General features: G+C 45.2%; 1 protein-coding gene across 1 annotated transcript in view; it reads left to right on the top strand.

Annotated features, from left to right (window-relative positions):
* LOC144682449 (relaxin receptor 1-like) overlaps positions 1 to 26,867 on the top strand; it is a 241,886-nt gene that overhangs the window by 179,293 nt on the left and 35,726 nt on the right. Inside the window, exons 12-16 of the mRNA XM_078544852.1 lie at positions 632 to 703; positions 796 to 867; positions 1,240 to 1,311; positions 16,656 to 16,885; positions 20,715 to 21,125. Of these exons, the coding sequence (XP_078400978.1) occupies positions 632 to 703; positions 796 to 867; positions 1,240 to 1,311; positions 16,656 to 16,885; positions 20,715 to 21,125 (857 nt within the window). The remainder of the gene's footprint in view (positions 1 to 631; positions 704 to 795; positions 868 to 1,239; positions 1,312 to 16,655; positions 16,886 to 20,714; positions 21,126 to 26,867) is intronic.

The raw sequence follows: 26,867 nt of genomic DNA, 5'->3' as shown, positions 1-26,867 counted from the left end.
GCTGACAATTAAGAGGCTTATTAGGGTCATTAAAGTTGTTATTGTCTCTGATTTTTCATGGTCCGTCCAAACTTACTGTTGGTGGATGGGCGAATTTCATAAATCCAAGTGCAGGATGAGGTTTCCATTATTAAATTTTAAAAAAATCTATGGACAGCATTTTTATCATGTATATGTTCAGGTGACTGGTTGTGATGCGTGGACATTTTTTCCAATGATTTTTAAAACTTTATTTTTAAAGTTTTAAAGCCTTCGGCTCCCTGAGGCAGCGCTCCGCCTTCAAAGAGCTTTCATTCAGCGTTCACCCACGCCCGCGCTTACATCAGCGTCCGCCCTTCTCCCACCCCGCCCCGGCTAGCCAGTGTGAAATTGTGATTGGGGGCCGATCGCGGTCGGCGGTTCGTTCCCCAGCCGCTCCCAGGCCCGCCGATCACGCCCGCACACCCACCTAAAAATCGTGCCCCAGGTTTATTTCTGATGCATGAACCACTGACTCCTTCTGTTGATGTCAAATCTGCTATATTTTATTTCTATGTACCAATGATCTAATTATATTATGCAGTTATTGTGCTTTGCTGAACAAGTGATATAACCAGCAATTTTATGATCACTTATTTTGCATTTTTCTCAGGGAATTGTCATCAAACAAAATTCAGGAACTGCCCAAACATCTTTTTGAAAATGTTAAATTACTGATAAAATTGTAAGTACAACCAATTAGTGTTACAATACTTGATGCATTATTACTTAAAATTTTAAAAAATTTTTATAATAAAAATCATTAATTTCTTTCAGGAATATATCTAACAATCCCCTCAAGTTTATTCACCTGGATCAGTTTAATGCGCTTAACCGACTTCAATCTCTGTAAGTTATTACAAAATTTAGACTAATATAAGCTAATCTTTTTCTGGAATGAAGTAAGATGTTGTACATGATCTGTAAGATGTAACTCATGATCTAATCAGTTACTTAGTTTTATGTAGTTTGGCTTGAGTTCATCACATGGACAAAATTGTATATGAGATTAAACAAGTGAGCAACTGCATAGAATTATATTGCTTCATTTTGAGAGTTAACTGTTTGAAAAAAGTTTGGTACGTCTTTATACGTTTTTTTTGATAAAAAGAATTCTCAGACACCACAACAAATGAATAAGTTCCTAGTATTTTGCTGCTTTTTAGCTTAATGACCTATCTACTATTTAACTTAGTTTTTTTTCCCATTTTCCTTTAACAGTGGTCTTGAAGGAATAGAAATTGCAAACATAGAGAGCCGCATGTTTAAGCCCATGACAAACTTAGAACATATGTAAGTAAACAGCTGAAGATTTATCAAATTGTATCTTTTCTTAGGTAAATACGGCTTTTAATTTATCATTAAAAATGCATTAGAAAGTAGTAATCCTTTTTTTTAAATGAGTTGAGGTGTTTCTTGAGATCACTTTAGAATGATTCATCCCACAGTTTGCAAATGCATTTTTGAAGAAAAAACAAGAAGTTGGTGCACTGATAGGCTTTCAGAAGTGGAGCTGCAGGTGCAATAGATAGGACAAAGGAGACACATTTATCTATCAGCAATTTGCCCCATACAAGCTCATCTGGCTGATGATTTCAGACCCCTCACCTTTGCTATTGCTCCTTTGCTGGAGGCTCCCATATTCAAATTGTATTTGATCCCTTTTGGATCAAAAGTTGTTTGAAAAAGTCATCCAGAATTTTACCAGGCCTTTGACGACGGTTTGGGAGGTAGGAATGTGAAGGCATCAGGGGACATGCCTGACGTCTTCCCACCAGAAAGGTGGCAAATCGGCCACCAGCCCGGAGCCCAGTTGAGCTACTTAAGTGGCCAATTAAGGGCTGCTTCCAATATCTGCATGCTGCTGCATGGCAAGACAATTCAGGGAAACCTGGCGAATTCCCATTGGGCTCAGGGATGGGGGCCCTCCCTTTTGGGCACTCCATGACCTCGGAGGGGCCCCAAGGTGGCAATAGCGCCCCTACAGCAACAGTGCTGTCCACATCTCATGACACCCAACTCCACCGCCCAATCACAAGCTCAGGCATCTCCTGACCCCACTTAACCTTCCCAAAGGTGCCTCGGTCATTAATAGGCCTCACCTCACACTGCAGCCTTAGCACTGGCCGCTACTCATGGTGAGGCTGCTGAACTGGCACACTCTGGTTGGGCTGGCACTCAGAGTTGATTGCTCTGATCAGTTCAGAGGTTGGACAGGCTAATATCATTAATAGGGAAGGCACTCCTTGTGGTGGCCACTGCCAGGAATATGCCTCCCTTGATCAGCCCATCAGCCATAGTGGGATTACCATGGCAGGACTTCAGCCATTTTGGCAAAATTCTGGCCATATTTGACGCAAGCATACAGCCTTGTCTGGTAAGTATGCCTGCTTCTTTGATAAAGCTTATAATTATTTCCAAGACAATCTTCAGCCAGGAGTGCCAAGTAGATATTACATCACGACTTCCTCTGGAAATCCCTAGCATCACAGATGCCAGTCTTCAATGAATTCAATTTATTCCACATGATATCAAGAAACGGCTGAAGGCACCGGATACTGCAAAGGCTATGGGCCCTGACAATATTCCGACATTGGTACTCCAGAACTTGCCATGCCCCTGGCCAAGCTGTTCCAGTATAGCTAAAACACTGGCATCTACCCAGCAATGTGGAAAATTGTCCAGATGTGTCCTGTACACAAATCAGGACAACTCCAACCCAGACAATTACCACCACATCAGTCTACTCTTGATCATCAGTAAAGTGATGGAAGGGGTCATTAACAGTGCTAACAAGTGGCACTTGCTTAGCAATAACCTGCTCACCGATGCCCAGTTTGGATTTCGCCAGGGCCACTCAGCTCCTGACCTGTCCTTGGCTCAAACATGGGCAAAAGGTGAGGTGAGAATGACTGCCCTAGACATCAAGGCAACATTTAACCGAGTGTGGCATCAAGGAGCCCTAGAAAAACTGGAGTCAATGGGAATCAGGGGGAAAACTCTCCGCCGGTTGGAGTCATATCTAGCACAAAGGAAGATGGTTATGGTTATTGGAGATCAATCACCTCAGTTTCAGGACATCACTGCAGGAGTTCCTCAGTGTAGTGTCCTAGGCCCAACCATCTTCAGCTGCTTCACCAATGACCTCCCTTCCATCATAAGGTCAGAAGTGATGATTGTACAATGTTCAGCATCATTTGTGACTCCTCAGATCCTGAAGCTGTCCAAATGCAGCAAGACCTGGACAACATCCAGGCTTGGGCTGACAAGTGGCAAGTAACATTCATGCCATACAAGTGCCAGGGAATGACCATCTCCAACAAGAGAGAACCCAACCATCACCCCTTGACATTCAATGGCTTTACCACCACTGAATCCCCCACTATGAACATCCTGGGGGTTACCATTGACCAGAAACTGAACTGGACTAGCCATATAAATAATGTGGCTACAAGAGCAGGTCAGACAGCACCTTCCAAACCCACAACTACTACCAGCTAAAAGGACAAGGGCAGCAGACACATGGCAACACCACCACCTGGAAGTTCCCCTCCAAGCCTCTCATCATCCTGACTTGGAAATATATCTCCATCCCTTCATTACCACTGGGTCAAAATCCTGGCACTCTCTCCCAAACAGCACTGTGGGTGTACCTACACCACATGGACTGCAACTGTTCAAGAAGGCAACTCACCACCACCTTCTCAAGGGCACTTAGAGATGGGCCTAGCCAGTGTCACCCACATCTCATGAATGAATTTTAAAAAAGACAACCCAAGATTCTTCTGGAGTGATGATGACATTAGGATAAAAGATGGGGATAGAAAAACCCTCCAAACCCAATGAGTTATCATGCTTAATGCAAAAAGAAATTGTTTCCTCATCAATCCTGCACCACCACTGACCCAAAGGTTAACACTACCTGAAACATTTATACCACAAGTCATTCACAAGGGATGTTACATGTGTCAGTCATATTGCTGGTTTGGCCTTTGGACAACAGACACTTTTTTTCACAAGAAATATTGAAAGATTGCAAGTATACTTGGGGAGATTCTGATGCAGCTTGCCTGGAAGAAATGGAAGGGTGACATTCCAAAAAATGCTAAAAGTTCATACAGCCTAGTTTTTGCCTTCATAGTGGCTGTTGTTATTTTTCTTGTATCATTGAAATAGGTGAGTTGTAGAGTCATCTTTAGCAAATATAGGTAATTTAGGTGTTTAAATCAGAGTCCAATGATAATATGCCATTTATGGACTCCACTCATTGGAGCATGCTCAGTGCTTCCCTGCCCAGTATCAGCTGGCTGTCTGGCTGAAGAAGAGCCCAAAGATAAGTACTCATTTATATTTGTCGGGCCAGAGGCAGGACTGTTGCTTTAAATGCCACAAAAATAACCCTTTACTCCACTGTTTCTATATCCCATTCCTCTCCCCAACCACATCACCCTCTATGATATACTGTTCTGGGCCTGGAGACAGGCCACGTTTCCTGATATTATGATGGCCTAGAACCAACGGGTTGTCTCAGGACACTGATTTTCTTTTCACTGCCTTCCAGCCCCCATGTTAAGTAGGCTTGGACTTCAAAATTAACAAGGCTACTACAGGCCATTCATCTAAAATTCACTTGGACCAAAGACCTATCTCATTAAAATTAACTTTGAAGTTTTTGCTTGCGATACATTTGATTAAATTGTTTTCCCACTGCATTAGCTTCTTCTGTATTAGGAGCTACATTTTGCTAGCTGTGTGCAGTACTGCTGTGCACTCTCTAGGGAGTAATGATGTTGCGTGGCTTCATAATAGACTAGTGAGTTACATGAAATGCTCCAAACTGTATGTATCTGTATCTATGATGAAACCTGACAGATCCTGGGGGCTCATTGCATTCAGAAACAGTGCCTATTTGTCATTGTGTATGTTGTAAGCTGTTCATGTGTTACTCAGTGCATGGCACTGCTCAAGGGCACATTCACATAATCCCCACCCGGCATAAAACAATAGGCAACAATAAGGCCTTGGGATCACTCTTTCATGTAACAGTTCGCACAAGCTACAATTGTATCTTGGATTTTGGTCTCCAGAATTTTCATAGGGCAACATTTTCCCCCGGTCGGGGTGATGTGCGGGAACGGGCGGGTTCCCAATTGGCTGCCATTTTACGTGGGCAGGCCAATTAAGGCCCACCCAGCGTGACGTCCACCAGGAAGCGCTATGCGCTCCCTGTGCGGGCGGTGGGAGGTTTCCTTGAGCCAGGTGTGCGCTCTTTCACGCATGTGCGTGAAAGAGCGCACAACCCTCCCTGAGGCATAGTGCTGCCTCAGGGAGATCGGCTCAGATTTGAAACTTCAAATAAACATGAGAAAAAAAATTCACTGCCATGTCCCCTCGTGACACTGTCACATGAGTTGGACATGTCCATAACTTTTATTTTGAAATATTCCAAGATTTTTAAATCACTCATGAAACCTCATCCCGCCCGTGGATGAGGTTTCATGCTTTCCCAGAAGCCCACCATTAATGATTTCAGTTAGTTTTTTTAATGACCTTAATAGGCCGTTGACAGGTCGGCTGGCGTGCAGCCAAGTTGTCTGCACGCCTGCCGACCTGAAAATCTAAATGGCGCGGGGTGATGTCGGGAGGCGTGCCCAACATCACCCACGTCATTTTACGCATTGGTGAGCGGGCCCCACCCCCGCTCGCCGAACAGAAGATTCTGCCCATAGTAACTGTGAGTGCATTAAAGAGATGCTGCTATTGTGTTTGTGACTTGTGACCTGCATAACTGAGATCTCTAATATAGATGCCAATGGTGTTGTCACGTGTTCAATAAGCTCAGTAACAGAGGACCTTAGAGATAATCATAGGTTTCCTTCAGCGTTTTAAATTTGGGACAAGTAATCGTAGAACTCTAAAACAAAAACAAAAATACCTGGAAAAACTCAGCAGGTCTGACAGCATCCCAATACGGTTTCCTCTACATTGGAGAGACCAAACGCAGACTGGGTGACCGCTTTGCGGAACACCTTCGGTCTGTCCGCAAGCATTACCCAAATCTCCCTGTCGCTTGCCATTTCAACACACTACCCTGCTTTCATGCCCACATGTCCGTCCTTGGCCTGCTGCAATGTTCCAGTGAAGCTCAACGCAAACTGAGGGAACAGCATCTCATCTTCCGACTAGGCACTTTACAGCCTTCCGGACTGAATATTGAGTTCAACAACTTTAGATCATGAACTCTCTCCTCCATCCTCACCCCCTTTCCGATCCCCCTTTTTCCAATGATTTATATATATTTTTTCTTTTCCCACCTATTTCCATTATTTTTAAATGTATTTCCATCCATTGTTTTATCTCTACCTTTCAGCCTATTTTGATCCCTTCCCCCCACCCCACCCCCACTAGGGCTATCTGTACCTTGCTCGTCCTGCTTTCTACCCTTAATGTCACCATTAGCACATTTCTTAGCTAATATCACCACCGTCAACACCTCTTTGTCCTTTTGTCCATGACATCTTTTGGCAATCTCCACCTATCACCGGCCCTCTATCCAGCTCCAACTGTCCCACCCCCCCTTAAACCAGCTTATATTTCACTTCTTTTCTATTTTTCCTTAGTTCTGTTGAAGAGTCATACGGACTCAAAACATTAACTGTATTCCTCTCCGCAGATGCTGTCAGACCTGCTGAGTTTTTCCAGGTATTTTTTTTGTTTTGGATTTCCAGCATCCGCAGTTTTTTGCTTTTATAATTGTAGAATTCTGTCTTGTGCACTAAAACCCTCTGTTGAAAAATATGCTGTCAAATTCTGTATATCATACAACTCAGGATTTACACCCAGTTTGATGTGCGTGCTGATTTGTCATCCACCTCCAGCTTCATTAATTTTTAGCACCAATGCTTAGTTCCTAACCCTATTGTTCCTCCTCAACATCATTATTACTTTCTCTCATGGTATATTTATCTTGGTCAGTGGCTTGTCAATGCTCAGCAAGTGAATGCATCTGTCAAATTTTGGGCGTCTATTCTGTGAAGAAAGAAGATTGGATATTATAAGGACGTAAAAGTGAAAAGTTTTTCTCTTAAGATTTAGCTTGCTATTGGATTTCAATTTTATCACAGTACATATGAAATTCAAAACCAACTTCACCTACATTAAAATATTCAAGTTCATTCTAGAAACAGAAGTTGGCCATTCAGCCCTCATACCTGTTCCAATATTCAATCAAGTCATAGCTTATCAGTACCTTAAATCCATTTACCTACCATTTCTCCTTAACCCTTGATACTTAATAAACCAAAATTTATTACTTCAGTATTAATAGCAGGTTTTCTGTATATTCCCTGTCCAAGCTGTAAAAGTTTACTTAGAAATTGTAGCAAATCAAAGCATTTTCAAGGCAGATAGAGGCAAGGTTCACCTATGAGCATAGTCTGATACTTGGAAGCCAAAAATATCTGAACCTAAAAAGGGATAAAAGAACCCTAAAAAATATAATGAACATATTTATTCAATTGAGTACTGCAGTGTCATTACACGCACTATTATGCAAACTTTCACAATATATTATATAATACTTACTAGTAGCTTTATGAACCACTCTAAATGTCTTCCAGATTCTTACCTCTGAGTAAATCATCTATTGCTCCCTTGAATTGCGTCAATTTGTTAAATTTAAAGAGGCCACCATGTTGTGCTTGCTTCTTATATGAGATTCCTGCTGTAAACATGAACAGTGGTGATTGAGGCAGAAGTTAGGAATTACCTCAGGCATTCTCCCATTTGGCACCCCGTAATTGTGGTGGAAGATTGGCAGAATCTCTGCTCATGCATCTCTCTGGGGTTTCCACCTGTCTTCTTTTAAAGTGACAGTGGCTGATTGGGAGAACCACCAAGGGAATTCCTTGCAATAGTGATTCAGCCCATGGAAATTCCTGCAGTCCATTCTTTCCCATCATTGTTAGTGCAAAATTATCTGCATTTCCAGGCTAGTTTAAATTAAAGTACCTTACTTGTTATATTAAGAATAAAACACTGTGGATGCTAAAAAACTGAAATAAGTCAAAAAAGCTGCAGAAACTCACCAGGTCATCGACCTTATATGTTAAATTTGTTTCTCTCCACATATGCTACCCGACCTGCTGAGTTCCTCCAGCTTTTTTCATTCTTACTTGTTATATCCTTGCTAACATTTCTTTTTGTCAGTGCAGTATCTTTGCCTGGTATTTAACAAATATTACTTTATGGACATTTGGTAGTAAAAACTTGAGTATTGCTGAAAAAAGAGACATGCTATCAAAGTTTTTCTCCTTGCACTCATTAGGATAGTTCGCAAGAAATTACCAACAGTAACATGGGAACAATTTATACTACATAAATAGAGAGTGCTGATTGGTTGGAAAGTGGACACTGATTAGTGGAGGTGTTGCCATGGAGATTGCAGCATGGAAGACATAACTGTCCAGCTTTGTTCAAATTCAAACTGGCAGCTTGACTTGATTGGTCAAGGTATTGCCCTGGGGAATGAACCAGGGAACTCCAGTTCCCAAAGCTTCTGTTTTGTTGAAAAAGCTATAATGTATGGACATGTTCCTTCTGTCCGCTTCTAGCATGCGTAAGTGGGCCACACTGCGAACCCAACTGACAATCTTAAATTGGTTTTCAGTGTAATTCTTAACATAATCAGGATTGTTTAACAGGTATTGTCCAATTGTGGAATCACATCTAATGTTGAACACTGAAGGGCAGAATCATTGCAGATTTGCACAAACTGTGGTAACGGGTGGGAAAAAAGGGCGTTTTACCTGCTACAAAGGCGGGTTTTAGCGCCATATCGTCCCATCACTGGCATTCCCGGCGCATCCCGCCTCATTAATAAAGCATTTACAGGAAACACGCCAGAGTGCCGGTCTCTGATCCGCCGTCACCTCAGGCTTTCAGTAATCTAGGTGCCATATTTAAAGGGTGCCCCTGCACAGAGCTAGCACTCTCTAAGGGATCGGAAGCTGCTGCAAAGTCATGGCTGCCAAAGGGAGGAAACATGCTGCCCCCAAATTTAGGATCACCTCCCTTGGGCGCCTACTGGACACAATGGAGGCCCACCATGAAGTCCTCTCCTCCTGGCTCTTGGTGAAGACCAGCAAGAAAAGTGACAGATCCAGCATGGGAACCAGTGGCAGTGGTGGTTAGCGCCACCCAGTGCTGAAAGAAGATGAATGATCTCCTCCGTTCTGCCAGGGTAAGTCACTCTTCTCATCACTTTCAACTCACACACTCACAAACCCATCACACATCCACAGTGATCTCACTCACTGCCTGTTCAAGCTACATTACCATTCACTCTGACATACACACAATGCCTTTACAGTATCACAGTATCTTTACAGTGCAATTGGAGATCATTCGGCCCCTCGAGTCTGCACTGGGCCTCTGAAAGAGCATTCCACCTAGTCCATTCCCCTGCCCTATCCCTGTAACCTTGCACATTCTTTTCAGGTACCAATCCAATTCCCTTCTGAATACTTCGATCGAAACTGCCTCCACCACCCTTTCAGGAAATTTGTTCCAGACTCCAACCACCCTCTGGATGAAAAATTTTTTCCTTGCATCACATTTACAATTTTGCCAATTATTTTGAATCTGTGCCCTCTAGTTCTTGATGTTCTCAGTATTTACCCTCTCCATACCCCTCAGGATCTTGAACACCTCTATCAAGTCTCCTGTCAGCCTTCTTTTCTCCAAGGAGGAGTCTCAGCCTCTCCAAACTATTCTCATAGCTACAGTTCTTCATCACTGGAATCATTCTTGTGCATCTCCTCTGTAGTCTCTGCAAAGCCTTCACATCCTTCCTCAACTATGGCACCCAGAACTGGATGCAGTGCTCCAATTGAGGCCTAACTATTGCCTTATACAAGCTCAACATCACCACCTTCATCTGCCCTGTGGATCATGTCCTCATCTCAACCATGACACCACTCACCACCCACACATGGTAGGCATCCTCACCTGGCCTGGCAGGCATCCTGCTTACACTCTCCATCTGTATTCATGCAGGACAAGCTAGCAGATAACAAAAAGGAGAGGTCGCAGACTGGTGGAAGAGTGCCTGACATCAAGGTCCTCAGACTTGGAAAATAGAGTCATGCAACTGGAGGGTGTGGGTGAGCCCTGTGATAGGTCTTCAATGAGGGTTTCAGCGGATTCCTCTTCTGAGGTGTCTTTGAAGCTTGAGTCAAAGACCCGGGTCGTGGACTCCCTTGGCTGTTTCCCAGCTGTGCCTGCGAAAGCTAGGAGAGATAATTAGTGAATGGCAGTGGCCTGGGTGGGAATCAGATAGCTTTCCTATTAAATCTGGAGTCAGGCAGGGCTGCCCTCTCTCCTCTGTCCTGTTTGTGTGTTGCACAAAACCTTTTGCTGAGTCCATCAAGAAGGATATGGGCATAAGAGAAGTGACGATCCCAGGCAGTGGAGGCACTCAGGTCAAAGTCTCCCTGTACATGGACGATGTCACCGTCTTCTGCTCGGATCCGCTGTCGGTGCGCAGACTGATCCACATCTGCGACCAGTTTGAACTGGCCTCGGGAGCCAAGGTAAATCATGGGAAGAGTGAGGCCATGTTCTTTGGGAACTGGGCTGACCTATCCTTTGTCCCCTTCATCGTCAGGGCTGACGGCCTGAAGGTGCTGGGGATATGGTTCGGAGGGACCGGGGCATGCGTTAGAAACTGGAAGGAGCGAGTGTCTATGGTGCAAAGAAAACTGGGCATGTGGGAGCAACACTCCCTTTCCATTGTGAGTAAGAACCTGGTCATCAGGTGTGAGGCACTCTCGCTGTTACTGTATGTGGCGCAGGTCTGGCCCATTCCACACTCCTGCACAATGGCGATCGCCTGAGCCATCTTTCACTTTATCTGGAGGTCGAAAATGGGTCGTGTCTGCAGGGACGCGATGTACAAGCCTCTAGATAAGGGGGGAAAACACCATGCCCAACATTGCCCTCATACTGACGGCCACCTTTGTGTGCGGCTGCATCAAGCTGTGCGTAGACCCTCGGTACGCAAACACCAGGTGTCACCACATGCTGAGGTTCTACCTGTCCCCGGTGTTGCACAGGATGGGTCTGGCCACGCTGCCGTGGAACGCTCCAAGTAGTTGGACCGTGCCGTACCACCTGTCCCTCGTGGAAAAATTTATGCAGAGAAACACCTTTGACCACAAGTCCATCAGGCAGTGGTCGGCAAGATATGTCTTAGAGGCCCTGCAGGAAAAGGAGAGGGTGGATCCTGTCGGATGGTTTGCTGAGCAGACTGTCAAAGTCATTTGGCAGAATGCCTCATCACCAGAACTTTCCAACAAGCACCAAGATGTAACTTGGCTGGTGGTGAGAAAGGCCCTCCCCGTCAGAGCCTTCCAACATGCCAGGAGTCTCACCCCCTCTGCATGTTGCCCTCAAGGTGGCTGTGGTGGGGCCGAGACCGTTGTTCACCTCCTTGTGGAATGTGCCTTTGCAAAGAAGGTCTGGAGAGAGATGCAGCGGTTTCTGTCGAGGTTTATCCCAAGCAGTTCTGTGACACAGGACTCTGTGCTCTACGGGCTGTTCCCAGGGACACACACCGAGACAGACATCAACTGCAGCTGGAGGATCATCAACTCGGTGAAAGATGCTCTTTGGTCTGCCCAAAACTTGTTGGTCTTCCAGTACAAAGAGTTGTCCCCAACCGAGTGTTGTAGACTGGCACATTCCAAGGTCCAGGACTACGTGCTGAGGGATGCACTAAAACTTGGAACATCCGCCGCAAAGACGCAATGGGGAAAGGTCGTGTCTAAGACCTTTCTGCCGTAGTGCACCGAGGGGCTGGGAACTGTTGAGAGCCCCTCGGGCTGTACAGCTCACAATGAATGTATGCATTGAATACTAATTGTATTGAAGCACCTCAGAGTGCAACATGATGTATGCTGATAACTCCAATACCATTGCACTGTCTGACTGTCTGTAATGACCATATTGAAATGATTGTAATATTCATTGATTGTATTGAAGCACCTCGTGATCCATGTGTAAAAGTTGAACCTGATTGCACTTTTTGTGATGGTAATTTAGAAATGTTTTGTAGTGTTCTTTCAGATATTTTATGAATAAAGTATTTTTTCAAAAAAAATAGGTCCTACGCTGCTGCATGGACTGAATTCCACCATTGAAGCCATAGTTGGCTTCCAACAGTGTCAACCTGAGAGGGCTTTGGGACAGCTCAATCTCACTCCAGATTCCCCTTTTCCTCAAGGAGTCAGCCAGGGGCCCTCAGGCACCCATAGGGAGGAGGATCAGCAGATGCACACCCCAGAGCCATCCACCCAGGTGACTCCAGGAGAGTCTGGCACATCCAAATCCCCTCTTCCCGTGACCCCAGCAGCGTCATCTCCACAGGCCAAGGAGAATGCCACTACCATGCAGCGGGTCCCCGAAAGCAGGCTGGGGCCCTCCAGGTCGCAGCCTTCCTGAGGATGCCCGCCAGGGTCATCACAGACAGGACATAGCTGTCAGCAGGCTGCCTCCACTTCCGCTATGGATGTCGGGGGAGCACAAAGACGTAGCGGCAGAGTTAGGAAGGTTAAGAAGATGTAGTTGGACAACCTGGGCAATGGTGTTAATCATTTGTACATAATGTTCACTATTGTAGCTAAGCTTCCAAGAATGTCTCCTTGCCAATGGCTCCTTGTTATGATGAGCAGTGTTCGTGTGACTCAGATGTGAAACCTTGGTTCCTGCATATGATAAAGGCAGGTGTCTTAGTCCACGGCCTCTTCCCTGTGCCGTGTGTAACCTTCAGATCAAAGTGATCGTCCGGCCTCACACACAGTGGACACATTATTGATGCCTGCACCTCGATGCTGCTTGTTATTGTTGCCAGAATGTTGTGGACAGGCATCACAAAGTTCCGTCATTCTCTCCTTGTGCTCTCAGCACCTTTGAGGTGGGGCTGGCCCCCCCCATCTCTTCAGCATCTGTGACCGGTGATGCTGTGCACCTGAAGGGGTCAGGTGCTGAAGGCTGACAAAGGATCAGGTGCATTTAAAGTTTCACGGCTGCATCTGCATGATATGAACCTGATCACAGAGCGCAAGCGAGCTGCCCTCAGCCAGGCAGGAGTCAGATATTCATAGAGGTTATGTGAAGATCTATGGAGTGTCCTCACTGCATGTTTTCAGCATCCTCCTGGAATCTAGCGATTATCAGGGCCTCCGCTGCGTCTCCATAACATAAGCCTGAGCACTGAGGGTATGTGCACTGCCATCAGCCAGGAATCCAATGTTCACAGATGCAAGGTGAGGATGTCAGGACTGTCCCCACTGCACCTTGTCATCATCTTCCATGAATCTTGCAGCTGCGAGGGCCTCCCGAGTGCGGCTGCCTCATCTGACCAGTGCAATGGCCTCACCCCCCTCATCCTCACCTTCGAGGACCTCATCGCCGTCATCCCCTTCGACGTCCTCCTCATCGGAGGAGACCTGCAGCTCTTCCATCTCCTCCTCAGCCAGGTCCTCCCCACATTGCAGCACCAGGTTGTGGAAAGCACAGCAAGCTATGAAGATGTGCAACACCCTTTCAGGACTGTATGGCAGTGCTCCACCGGACCTGTCGAGGCACTGGACCATCATTTTCAAAATGCCTATTGTTTGCTCCAAAGTCGGAATCATGGCATGAGCCTCGTTATACCGTCTCTCTCTGTAGTCTGAGGCCACCTTACCGCTGTCATCAGCCACATCATCTGTGGGTAGCCCTTTTCCCCAAGAAGCCAACCCTGCAGCCTCTCTGGACCCTGGAAGATATCAGGGATCTGAGACCTGCTAAGGATGTAGGAGCTGTGGACGCTCCCTGGGAATCATGCGCAGATCTGTAGGATGTGTTTCTGGTGGTCGCACACCAGCTGAACATTCAGCGAGTGGAAGCCATTGCAGTTGACATAGTTGACTGTTTGTTGCCATGGAGATCTAAGCACCACATGACTGCAGTTAATGGCACCTGCACCTGTGGAAAACCAGAGATTTTTGCAAATCCCAGCACTCTTGCTGCCTGGCTTTCCTGATCCCAGGTGAAATGCACAAAGACCTGTGGCTTTGTGAAGATGGCATCTGCGATCTCCTGGATACAATTGTGCAAAGAGGCTTATGAGATCCCACACAGGAAACCTGGTGCTGCAACGTGGGGAGGACCTGGCTGAGGAGGGGAAGAGTATCCTGCAATCAGCATCACGGTGAAGTAGCCTGGGAAGAGTGTCCTGCAGTCAGCATTGCTGTGAAGCAGTCTGGGAAGAGTGTCCTGCAGACAGTTCTTGTTGAAAATAACAAGAGTGACATCACAAGAGAGCGCGAGAGAGCGGTAGAGAAATCAGAACCAGCGCGAGTGCAGTGAAGTTTCAAGAAGTGACGTCAGCACAAAGGTGAGAGCTGATTGGTGAGTAGTGGGTAAGTTTTTTTTCTCCAGTTTAAAATAGATTAAGCTAAGGAAAGGTAAGAGTTCTAGTTTTTATTTAGAGTACATAAATAATTTAACTTTTTTTACTGTATTTAACTTAAGTAAGGGTTTTTTTTCAACTAGAGGCATGGCAGGGCAGCTCAGTCCCGTGTTATGTACCACCTGCAACACGTGGGAAGTCCTAGACACTCCTTGTGCTCTGACCAACCACGTGTGCAGGAAGTGCCACCAGCTGCAGCTACTTGAGCTCCGAGTTTCGGACCTTGAGCGGCAGTTGGAGGCACTGAGGTGCATCCACGAGGCTGAGAGTTTCGTGGATAGCACCTTTTTAGACGTGATCACCCCACATCTTACAGAAATGCAGACAGAGAGGGAATGGGTGACCCTCAGTCAGAAGAAAGGTGTCGGGCAGGAAGTCAAGAAATCCCCAGGGTGCATCTCACTCGAGAACCATTTTTCTGTGTTGGAAAATGGTGAGAGTGACGGTTCCTCTGGGGAATGCAGCCACGCTCATGGCACTGTGAGTGGCTCAGCTGCACAGAGTGGGAGGAAAAAGAGGGGAAGAGTAATAGTGGTAGGAGACTCGATAGTAAGGGGAACAGACAGGCGTTTCTGCGGCTGTAGACATGACTCCAGGATGGTATGTTGCCTCCCTGGTGCTGGAACCGTATAAAACGTTGGTTAGGCCACAGCTAGAGTATTGCGTGCAGTTCTGAAAGAAGGATGAGATTGCGCTAGAGAGAGTGCAGAGGAGATTTACCAGGATGTTGCCTGGGCTGGAGAGTTTTAGTTATGGGGAGAGATTGGATAGACTGGAGTTATTTTCCCTGGAGCAGAGGAGATTGAGGGGGGACATGATTGAAGTGCATACAATTTTGAGGGCCGTAGATAGGGTAGACAGGAAGGAATTTTTCCCCTTGGTGGAGGGATCAATAACCAGGGGGCATAGATTTAAGGTAAGGGGCAGGAGGTTTAGAGGGGATGTGAGGAAGAATTTTTTCACCCTAAGGGTGGTGGGAATCTGGAACTCACTGCCTGAAAGGGTGATAGAGGCAGAAACCTTCATAACATTTAATAAGTATTTGGATATGGACTTGAGATGCCATGGCATACACCCAAGCAACACCATCTATTTACTGTTGGTAATTTTTTGCAAGCCATCCTAGTGAGTGCAAGACAAAAAGCTTTGATAGCATGTCTCTTTTTTCAGCAAAGCTCAAATATCACTTTCTTTATGTCCTTATGGCCTGTGCTGCTATTATATAGTAATTGATGAATTCAAACCTCCCAATGCTGAGCTGCATTCAAAGGAGGGTGCTTCAAATTCCCTTGTTCTGGGCATCCTTCAAGTACCGTTGAATATACCTGTAATATTCATGCCATTCCTCCTACTTATCTCACGGAATCATACAGCACAGTAGGAAGCCATTCTATCATTGTGCTTGTGCTGGTTCTTTGAAAATGTAATTCATTTATTCTTACTCTCTTGCTTCTTTCCCATAGCAATGCATATCTTTCCTTTTCAAGTTCAAATCCAGATCACTAGCTAACTCCTGAGTAGTTAACACACTTTCATTCCTTCAGTAGCTATGTTTGCTAAGTCCTTTGCATATTTGGAGCCTGTCATCACCCAGCAAAAATCCGTTCATGTTTCTCCCCAACAAATTCTACTATCTGTAAAACAGAATTTGCTCAATTGTGGTTAAGCCATTGTCCATGAAAGTTGTATGTTCCAAAACTGCATTCACAAACTTTTCCAAAAACGGTTAAGTGGTGATCCACTGTTTGAGAAATGTTAACAGATCATTATAACTGTTATGTCAAATTGGCAACTAAATTTTGTCACCATTATTGAAATGACATTCACGGTTTCAAAGTTGTGCAATTTTGTTAGGTTCTAAACTAAGTTCAAAGTATTTGCCCAGTTTTTAATGAGGAAAAACTAGATATTGACCATTGTGTTTGACTGATGTTTTGCATTTGGGCAAGAGTGAAAAAACAAATTTGAAACTATGTAGACTTTCTATGGCTTCCACAGAAATTTTAATACCACTTCATAGACTCAATGGAAATACCTTCTCTGACAAAATGTTCAAAAATGTAGCAGCTAACAGTGGACATACTTATCACTGTAATGTGGTTTGTGCTATTTTTCTTAACAGATACTTCAATAAATTTCAGTACTGTGCATATTCTCCTCGTGTACGTAGTTGCCAACCAAATACAGATGGCATATCTTCCTTTGAAGACCTACTAGCAAACATCATCCTCAGAGTATTTGTCTGGGTCATAGCTTTTCTTACTTGCTTTGGAAACCTTTTCGTCATTTTTATGAGGTCACTTATTAGAGCCGAAAACAAACTTCATGCTATGTCTATAAAAATTTTATGTTGTAAGTATAATTTCTTTTTTCGAAGTTATAAATGTATTTAAAAAAAACAGCCAGTAAAGCTTTCTGTATTGCAGATCTGTCATGTTATCCTGCTATCTGTGGTTATTCTGGCACACCTCTTTACATCTCCAATGGAACTGGGGTAGAAAGGGCCAAAACAATTAGGATCTGAAAACATTAGTATTCATGTGACTTCATAAAAGATTAAATTTCTGTTCATCCTTACGGGGGCACCCTCATTAGAGGAGGTATATGTGTGGCTAGTGGCAGGAACTCTCTCCATTGAGAGTTTCTACACTCATGACCTTACAGGGTCTTGGAATAACTTTGAAAGGTGATAGTCAAAATGTAAAGAGGGATACCAACCATTTGAATGGCATAAATGGGGGCCATCATTCGTGTCCAGGCCTAGAACCAGTCCAATCCACGAGAAGTTAACTTTTTTTGGAATAATGCCATCTTAGATTTGGTAATGAGCAATAAACCTGAATTAGTCAATAATCTAACAGTAAGGGAGCATCTATCTAACAGTTACCATAGGCAGAATTTTACAGTCCCCCACTGGCAGATTTGCTGCCCTTGACCTGTCTGAAATTTTATATGGGGATTGAAGGCCTTGGACAGTCCACCCACCCTCGCCCCAGTTGAGGCTCTTGAGCGGCCAATTATTGACCACTTAAGGGCTGTTTCCTGCCCAGCCTCAATTTTGTGGCTGGCAGGAGGCGTTCAGAAGCGGGGGGAGGCTTAGCAGGTTAGCGCACTCAGGCCTCGGGCAGGAAGGTGGGCGTCTTCCTCAAGGGGCCCCATAGGTGCTCCCCCACACCACCTGGCCATTCCATGCCCTTCTCCCCAGACCCCCTGGGGCTCACCTCCCCTCCCTTTTGTGAGATTGCCTGTACTTGTGGAGGTGATGGTGCAGTGGTATTGTCGCTGGACTAGTGATCCGGAGACCTGGGTTAAAATCCCACCACGGCAGGTGGTGGAATTTGAATTCAATAAAAATCTGGAATTAAAAGACTGACCAGGACCATGACCATTGTTATTTTTTATAAAAACCCATCTGGTTCTCTAATGCCCTTTAGGGAAGGAAATCTGCAGTCCTTACCTACATGTGACTCCAGACCCACAACAATGTGGTTGATTCTTAAGTCACTTAGTTGTATCAAACCAATACAAAGTCTCAAAAAAGGAATGAAACCGGACCAGCCACCCGGCATCGATCTAGGCACCGGAATCGACAACGGCAATCTCAGCCCTGTTGACCCTGCAAAGTCCTCCTTACTAACATCTGGGGGCTAGTGCCAACATTGGGAGAGCTGTCTCACAGGCTAGTCACGCAATAGTCTGACATAGTTAGCCTTACAGAATCATATCTTACAGATAATGTCCCACCATTGCCATCCCTGGGTATGTCCTGTCCCACTGGGACCACCAAAGGTGGTGGCACAGTGGTATACATCAGGAGGGAGTTGCTGGAAGCCCTCAACATCAACTCTGGACCCCATGAACTCTCATGGCATCAGGTCAAACATGGGCAAGGAAACCTCCTGCCACATCCAGTCATGAATGGTGGTGAATAGTTAAACAACTCACTGGAGGAGGAGGCTCCACATTTATTCCCACCTTCAATGATGGGGGAGGCCAGCACAACAGTGCAAAAGATAAGGCTGAAGCATTTGCTACAATCTTCAACCAGAAGTGTCGAGTAGATGATCCATCTCGGCCTCCTCCGGAGGTCCCCAGCATCTCAGATGCCAGTCTTCAGCCAATTCAATTCACTCCATGTGATATCAAGAAATGGCTGAAGGCACTGGATAGTGCAAAATTTATGGGCCCTGACAATATTTCAGCAATAGTACTGAAGACTTGTGCTCCAGAACTTGCTCCACCCCTAGCCAAGCTGTTCCAGTACAGCTACAACACTGGCATCTACCTGACTATGTGGAAAATGCCCAGGTTTTTCCTGTACACAAAAAGCAGGACAAATACAACCCGGCCAATCACCGTCCCACTAGTCTACTCTCGATCATCAGTGAAGTAATGGAAGGCGTCGTCAATAGTGCTATCAAGCGGCACTTGCTTAGCAATAATCTGCTCATTGATGCCCAGTTTGGGTTCCACCTGGGCCACTCAACTCTTGACATCATTACAGCCTTGGTTCAAACATGGACAAAAGAGCTGAACTCCCGAGGTAAGGTCAGAGTGACTGCCCTTGACATCAAGGCCGCATTTGACCAAGTCTGGCATCAAGGAGCCCTAGCAAAACTGGGGTCAATGGGAATCTCCAGTGGCTGGAGTCATGCCTAGCACAAAGGAAGATGGTTGTGGTTGTTGGAGATCAGTCACCTCAGCTCCAGGACATCAGTGCATGATTTCCTCAGGGTAGTGTCCTCGGCCCAACCATCTTCAGCTGCTTCATCAATTACCTTCCTTCCATCATAAGGTCAGAAGTGGGGATATTCGCTGATGATTGCACAATGTTCAGCAACATTTACATCAGATACTGAAGCAGTCCATGTCCAAATGCAGCAAGACCTGGACAATATCCAGGCTTGGGCTGACAATTGGCAAGTAACATTCGCGCCACATAAGTGCCAGGCAATGACCATCTCCAACAAAGGAGAATCTAACCATCACCCCTTAACATTCAATGGCTTTACCAGCAGTGAATCCCCCACCATCAATATTCTGGGGCTTACCATTGTCCAGAAACTTAACTGGACCAGCCACATAAATACTGTGGCTATAAGACCAGGTCAGAAGTTGGGTATTTTGTGGCAAGTAACTCACTCCTGACTCCCTAAAGCTTTTCCACCATCCACAAGGCATAAGTTAGGAGTGTGATGGAATATTCCCTATTTAACTGAGTGGATGCAGCCTCAACAATAGCTTGACATCATCCAGGAGAAAATAGCCTTCTTGATTGGCACCCCATCCACCAACCTAAACAGTTACTCAACCCACTACTGGTGCACCATGGCTTCAGTGTGTACCATCTATCAGTGTAGCCACTTGCCAAGGCTTCTTCGACAGCACCTTTGAATCTTGAAAGCTCTACCACCCAGAAAAGCAACAGCACAGGTGCATGGGAAGACCATCACCTGCAAGCTCCCCTCCAAGTCAAACACCATGCTGACTTGGAAATATATCATCGTTCCTTTATTGTTGTTAGGCTGACATCCTGAAAGTCTATTCCTAACAGTACTGTGGGTGTACCGACATCACACAAACTACAGTGCTCATCACCACCTTCTCAAGGGCAATTAGGGATGAGCATATAAACTGGCCATGCCAGAAATGGCCCTATCCCATGCACACATTTTAAAGCAGTTAATGAGACCAAAAACTACATTTATACGTCAATATTTTTCAAAAGAATTTGAACAATATAAATGTTAAGAGACCACTTAATTTAATCATGAAATGAGCAGTTTTTGCAAAGAATGGCTCTATTGGTAGAGCGAATCTGGATATGGCTCCGTCCACATCACTACTACAGGAGTACTTATCCTTCGCCATTGTAAGTGCAGGCACTTTATTCTCCTCTTCCTAATGGGAAGGCCCAGTTAATCCTGGGAAAGTTTGAAAGTTCAGAATGGGGAGACCCAGCATCAATAGCCACCAACATTTTTTTCTGTGCTTTGTGCTCAGGGAACAATTGTTCTTAGACCACAAGACATAGGTAACCAGCCCAATATATCTAGAGGGCTAGACAATGAACATTTGTACACTTCCTTTCTTTTTACTAAAGTTTGTAACTGATGATATTGCTACAAGATACAAATATTTCATGTTTGAAAGATGTATGCCTCCCTTTTATATATACAAGGTGCCGATTGCCTGATGGGAGTATATCTATTCTTTGTTGGAATTTTCGATGTCAAATATCGCGGAGAGTACAACAGACATGCACAGCTATGGATGGACAGTATCCAGTGTCGAATGATAGGATTTCTGGCCATGCTTTCTACTGAGGTCTCAGTTCTGTTATTGACGTATCTGAGCCTGGAGAAGTATATTGTCATTGTTTTTCCATTCAGTAATATCAAACCAGGAAAGCACCAGACTTTGATAACACATGTTACAATTTGGCTTGTTGGATTTACTATCGCTATAATTCCACTCTGGAATGAAGACACATTTGGGAACTACTATGGAAGAAATGGAGTTTGCTTTCCTCTTCATGCAGACCAAGTTGAAAAGGATGCTGCTAAAGGCTATTCTATTGGAATATTCCTTGGTATGAATTCATAATTTTTTAATGATTAATTTTATTGTCTGTTCAGGACATTAGAAATATTACAGCAGGCTAGATGTACAAGACACAGGTAAAGCAAAGATTCTCAAACAATTCAATTTCATTTCAATTTCAGACTTTTGTGATAGGATAATTTTCTTCCTTTTTGTTGTTATTTTTTATTTAATATGTTTTTTAATAAACAAGTAATGTGCCCAAAATGAATTTCCATATGGGCAATAAATTGAAATTGAATTGAAATTGAAATTAAAGTAAAGATTCTCAAACATGGCTAACATTTGCATCTCATAAGTCCATTATTGGGGCAGCAAACTATATAGTATGTTAAATAGGAAGGAAAAGTGAGGTACTCCTAGGCAAGAACCACTAAGACCACAAAATAACTTTAGAGCTAGCACTGCAATGCAATACTGATGGGCTGATGCACTGTCAGAGGTGTCATCTTTTGACTGAGGCAGATATGGTGGCACTATTAGAAGAAGAACAGGTGAATTCTCCTGGTGCCCTGGTAAATGTTTATCTCTCAAATCACACCACTAAAACTGATTATCTAGTTATTATGGCATTACTGTTTGTGAAACTTGTACACAAATTGGCTATTGTATTTGTCTACAATTCATTTTGGGATGTCCACAAGAAGTGAAATGAGCTATATAGATGCAAATTCTTTATTTCTTAACATGAAAACATATGAGCTATAAAGTATTCATCTGAAAATACTCTCCCACATATGTTACCAGAGATATTAATCCATGTTAAGTAACTGTTCATTAAATAACAGAAGCATTTCTGATGAAAATAATAAAGCACCCCACAATCTTGATCAAAAACCCACCATTCTTGATGAAAAAGATTGCATGTGATGGGGGAGAATAAGAACTGGGCAGTGGAATGAAAATATGCAAAAGTAGACTTCTTGCCATAGATTTTCCCATTTGTCAGGCTCAGGTCCCACTCTACAACTTGAGCATGCAACTGAGGGATTAGTGTAATATCGCATTGCCAAAGGTGCTGCCTTTCAAATACGCCATTGAACTGAGATCTGTCCACCTATTTAGTTGGAAACTAAACAGCATGGAATTATCTTTATTATATTTACATCTCAATTAAAGTGGCTTCAATATTTACTAACATAGAAACAATGACTTCACCTGTGCGTGTTGCTTGTGTTCTCCCAGTGGGGGATGGTCCCTTGTTCGAAGGCACTCAGTGCCTGATTGAGGGATTTGGCATCAGGAAGGGCATGGCCCGCTGAGACCCAAACCCCCTGCTCTTGTTGCTGACCCCCTCTACACCTTTCCTCTCCTCCTCTAAAAGCCCCTCCCCATGAAACTCCTCCCGCCATCACTTACCTCTGGCCTGGGTCGCTTCGCACTCCTGAGCCCTCGGTGGGTGTTGCTCCGGCAACAGCTAATGCTTCCCCAGCGACACTGCTGACCAAAGGAGCTGCTGGCCTCCAATTGGCCGAAAGCTGTCAGTGAACATGACTTACTGCCCCTGTGGTTCTGAGTCCTTGGAAAAGCCCCGGGGACCTATCAATTGCCTGATTGGCATGCAATGCTGTCGGGCCTTCTCCAAGGAGGCAACTCAGGTCTCTTGCTGGCTTTCCAGCCACGTGGCCAGGACCCCTTTCACCTCCATAAAGTTCCCCTACGTACATATTTTTTTGGGGCAGAAGCCTGCCTCCAGTGGGAAACTGATTAAAGTTCAGATTTTCATGGGATGTGCCCTTAATTGAAATGGAGATGGGTTTCCTGTCCACTTACAGCCACTGGGGATGGAAACAGAGGTGGATCAGATGAAGCGTGGTGCTCATTTAGACACCCCATAGCTGCCAGCAATGAGGCTGCAGGATGTCCTGCAGGAGAGATTTGCAGTTTGTGCAAAAGCCTTCAGCTTCATCAGAAAGAAGCAAATGCCACAGAGGAGCCGAAGGCCTAGCATTCAGGGCAGGGCAGACCCTTGCTTCATTGATGCCAAAATGGATCCAATGATGGAGGTCATAAGGGAGAGGAGAGAGGTCTTCTTCTGGAGGGTGGCAGGAGCAGGCCACCTTGTCACACAGCTGGCACACCTCCCTGTTCAGTGTCAACTCTCTTCGCCTCCTGTTCCTGGTCCTTTCTCACCTCCTGTTTCTCCTCCCCCAATGAGCTGTCTCCTTTCAGGATTTCACCATGTTCAATGACCACAACTCTCTGGAGGTCCATGTTATGGAGAGCGCAGCAGATCATCACAGTGAGCGAAACCCTTGCAGGAGTGCATTGGAAGCCACCACCCGGGCACTGGAATTGTATCTTCAGAAGCTGGATGGCCTGGTTAATGGTTGTCCTGCTGAGCAGGTGACATCGGTTGTATTGCTCTGTGCGTCTGTTTTGGACTCCTATAGAGGGGTCAGTAGCCATCTCTTGAAGGGGTTTCCCTTGATCCCCAGGATGCATCCATGCACTTTGGCAATTGGAGTGAAAATCTGAGGCAGCCTGGACTGAGGTGTTGTAGGAGTCCTAGCAGCTGCCAGGAAAATGAGCACATCCATGGGAAGGTGTGGCATAATGGTATTGTTACTGGACTCGTTATCCAGAGGCCTAAGGTAATGCTCTAGTGACCTGGGTTTGAATCCCACCACAGCAGATGGTGGAATTTGAATTCAATAAAAATCTGGAATTAAAAGTCTAATGATGACCATGAAACCATTGTTGATTGTCGTAAAAACCCATCCGGTTCAGTAATGCCCTTTAGGGAAGGAAATCTGCTGTCCTTACCTGGTCTGGCCTACGTGTGACTCCAGACCCACAGCAATGTGGTTGACTCTTAAATGCCCTCTGAAATAGCCTAGCAAGCCACCCAGTTGCAAGGTAAGTTTGTAGATGTGTTGCAATTGCAAAATTGGCAGGTACCTGGTACAGCATTGACCCACAATATCTTGTGGGGCCAGGAGGAGCAGGTGGGCTCCCAACATGAATTTCAGGTGAGCAGACTGATTTTTCTGAGTATGATTAGATACATCTACTTGTTAATGTAGATTAATGTCTTCACTTCAGAGGTAGTGGTAGATGGATCAGCCATCCTTTAAAGAATGTACCCAATTCCCATTGGGGTAAGTGATCTCCTCCACTAGTTAACTGACCCGGTGGTGGACAAAAGTCTGCTCTATTGGCGTTGGAGCAATTCCATTTAACATTTGTTGATTTATGAAGAGAATCAAAATAAATGGGATTGATGTTTTCATTTTACCAAATGTGGACCAGATGTGTGCTTTGAAAATCAAAGGGCAGGATTTTTAGTTCAGTGGGCACCCGTGATCGGCAGGCCCGGAAGTGGCCAGGGAACAGACCCCTGACCACAATCGGCCCCTGACCACAATTTCACGTTGGCTGGCCAATTAACGGCTAGCCAGCATGAAACGTGCGCTGAAAGGCTCAGCGCTGCCGGGATGGGGGCGGGAGGAGGGTGAGTGCTGAAGTCAGCACAGGCGTGGTGGAGCGAGGAATGAAATCTCCCTGGAGGCAGAGAGCTGCCTCAGGGAGCTGAAGAATTTAAATGCAATAAAAACAGATTTTAAAATCCGGAAAAAATGCCCACGCATCAGAATCAGGCACCTGAATATATACAAGATGAAAATTCTGCCCATGCATTTTTTAAATCTAATAATGGAAACCTCATCCTGCCCGTGGATGAGGTTTCCTGAAAAATGCAAAGGCCGCGTGGCTGATTCGCGCCCCCCCCCCACCCCCCCCACACCCCCCCCCCCCCCCCCCCCCGCCAACCGTAACGTTGGACGGGCAATGAAAAATCTCCGTTAATTACAACTTTAATGGTCTTAATAGGCCTCTTAATTGTCGGCGGGTGCACCTCCGACTTTCGCGCGTGCCCACCGACTGAAATATCACACGAGTGCGAGATGTCGTCGGGACGCTCGCCCGATGTCATCACGTGCTATTTCACGCTCGAGCGGGTTGGGTGCGCGCCCGCACACCAAGCGAAAAACTCTGCCCATAAGATCATAAGAAATAGGAGGAGCAGGGCATTCAGCCCCTCAAGCCTGCTTTGCCATTCAATATGATCATGGCTGATCTAACTGTGCCCTTAAGACCACTTTCCCACCAGCCATAATGCCTGACTCTGTTGTAAATCAAACGCAGGATTTTTTAGGTCGGCGTGTGGGCGCGATCGGCGAGCGGCCGGGGTAGGGACCGCTGCCTGTGATTCGCCCCCAACCGTGATTTCACTCTGGTTGGCCAATTAGCGGCCAGCCAGCGTGAACCACGCGCTGAAATGCTCAGCGCTGCCAGGTGAGGGCGGGCGCTGACGTAAGCACGGGTGCGGAGGAGTGCAGAATGAAAACTCCTTGAAGGCAGCTCCTTGAGAGCTGCCTTAGGGAGCTGAAGAATTTAAAATCAATCAATAAAGGTTTTAAAATCCAGAAAAAAATGTCCACACATCAGAATCAGTCACTTGAACCTATACAGGATGAAAATTCTCTCCATTCATTTTTATTTTTTTATTTAATAATGGAAACCCCATCACGCCCTTGGATAAGGGTTCATCAAAAATGTAAAGTCTGCCTGGCAGATTCACCCACCCGCCAACCATAAGGTTGGACAGACCACGAAAAATCAGGAAAAATTGGAACTTTAATGGGCTTAGTTCTGAATTGTCGGCGGGTGCGCTTCCAACTTTTGCGCGTGCCTGCCAACCAAAATATCGCGCGAGTGCGGGATGACATCAGGACTCTCGCCAAATGTCATCATGCGCTATTTTATGCTTGAGCATGCCCGCACACCGAGCTAAAAATTCCGCCCCGAGCTCCTGTCAAACTCAGCCTTGAATGTATTCAATCACTCAATCCCCACTGCTCCTTGGAGTAGAGAATTCCTAATTTTAATAACCATCTGAGAGAAGAAATTCCTCCTCATTTCCATCTTAAAGGGGAGACCCCTTACTTTTAAAATGTGCCCCCAGTTCTAGATTCCCCCATGAAGGGATACATCCTCTCAGTGTCTATCATATCAAACCCTCTCAGGATGTTATGCTTCATTAAGTGTTGCAGTTATGGGGTTTATAAGATTATTATATTTTGGGACTGTAGCTTTAAATTTAAGGTCAATGGAGAAAGTCATGTGACCAGTTTGGAGGCCTGTCTGACAATAAGCCTGGGTAGTTTGATTGTTAGCAATTAAAGGAAGGCTTAGATTGTTTTACTGAGAAGAAGATGCAAGGTATTTATGCTTGGACACAAGGCAGCATTCTGTGTTTGTAAAGAGTAGACTGTGGGTCTCCAGAGTTCCACAGAAGTGTTGAAAATATCAGGTTGTAAACAGTTATGCTTTAAACTATCCATTTACTTCCAAAGAAAGGGAGTTGGGATCATGGATAGCTAATTAGCATTTCTACTTGGATGCAATGTTAATATGTTTCCGGTTGCTATGGAAAAGAGGACAGAGGAAGCTATTTTTAAGATCAGGTTACAGGCTTCCGTACAAATCAATGAGTATCACGGATAGACAGTTCTGTATGGTCAGTAGTGAGAAAGGGCTGCTTACTTTTGTGCACTAGCACAGCCAGGTATGGGAGGGAGATGGTCTGTAGTTGAAGAGATGCATCTTGCAGCCTTCTATGGATTCTGGGAGAATTATTCTGGCATAGCTGAGGGAAGAGGAATCATTGGAATAGGTTTTACTGCTGGTAGTGGATTTAAGATACTCCAAAAACTGAGGAAAGTACCTG

The sequence above is a fragment of the Cetorhinus maximus genome, chromosome 7 (assembly GCF_964194155.1).
Source record: "Cetorhinus maximus chromosome 7, sCetMax3.hap1.1, whole genome shotgun sequence".
NCBI classification, from domain to species: domain Eukaryota; kingdom Metazoa; phylum Chordata; class Chondrichthyes; order Lamniformes; family Cetorhinidae; genus Cetorhinus; species Cetorhinus maximus.
The sequence above is the reverse complement of the archived record's forward strand: the minus strand, read 5'-3'. Positions and strand labels throughout refer to the sequence as shown.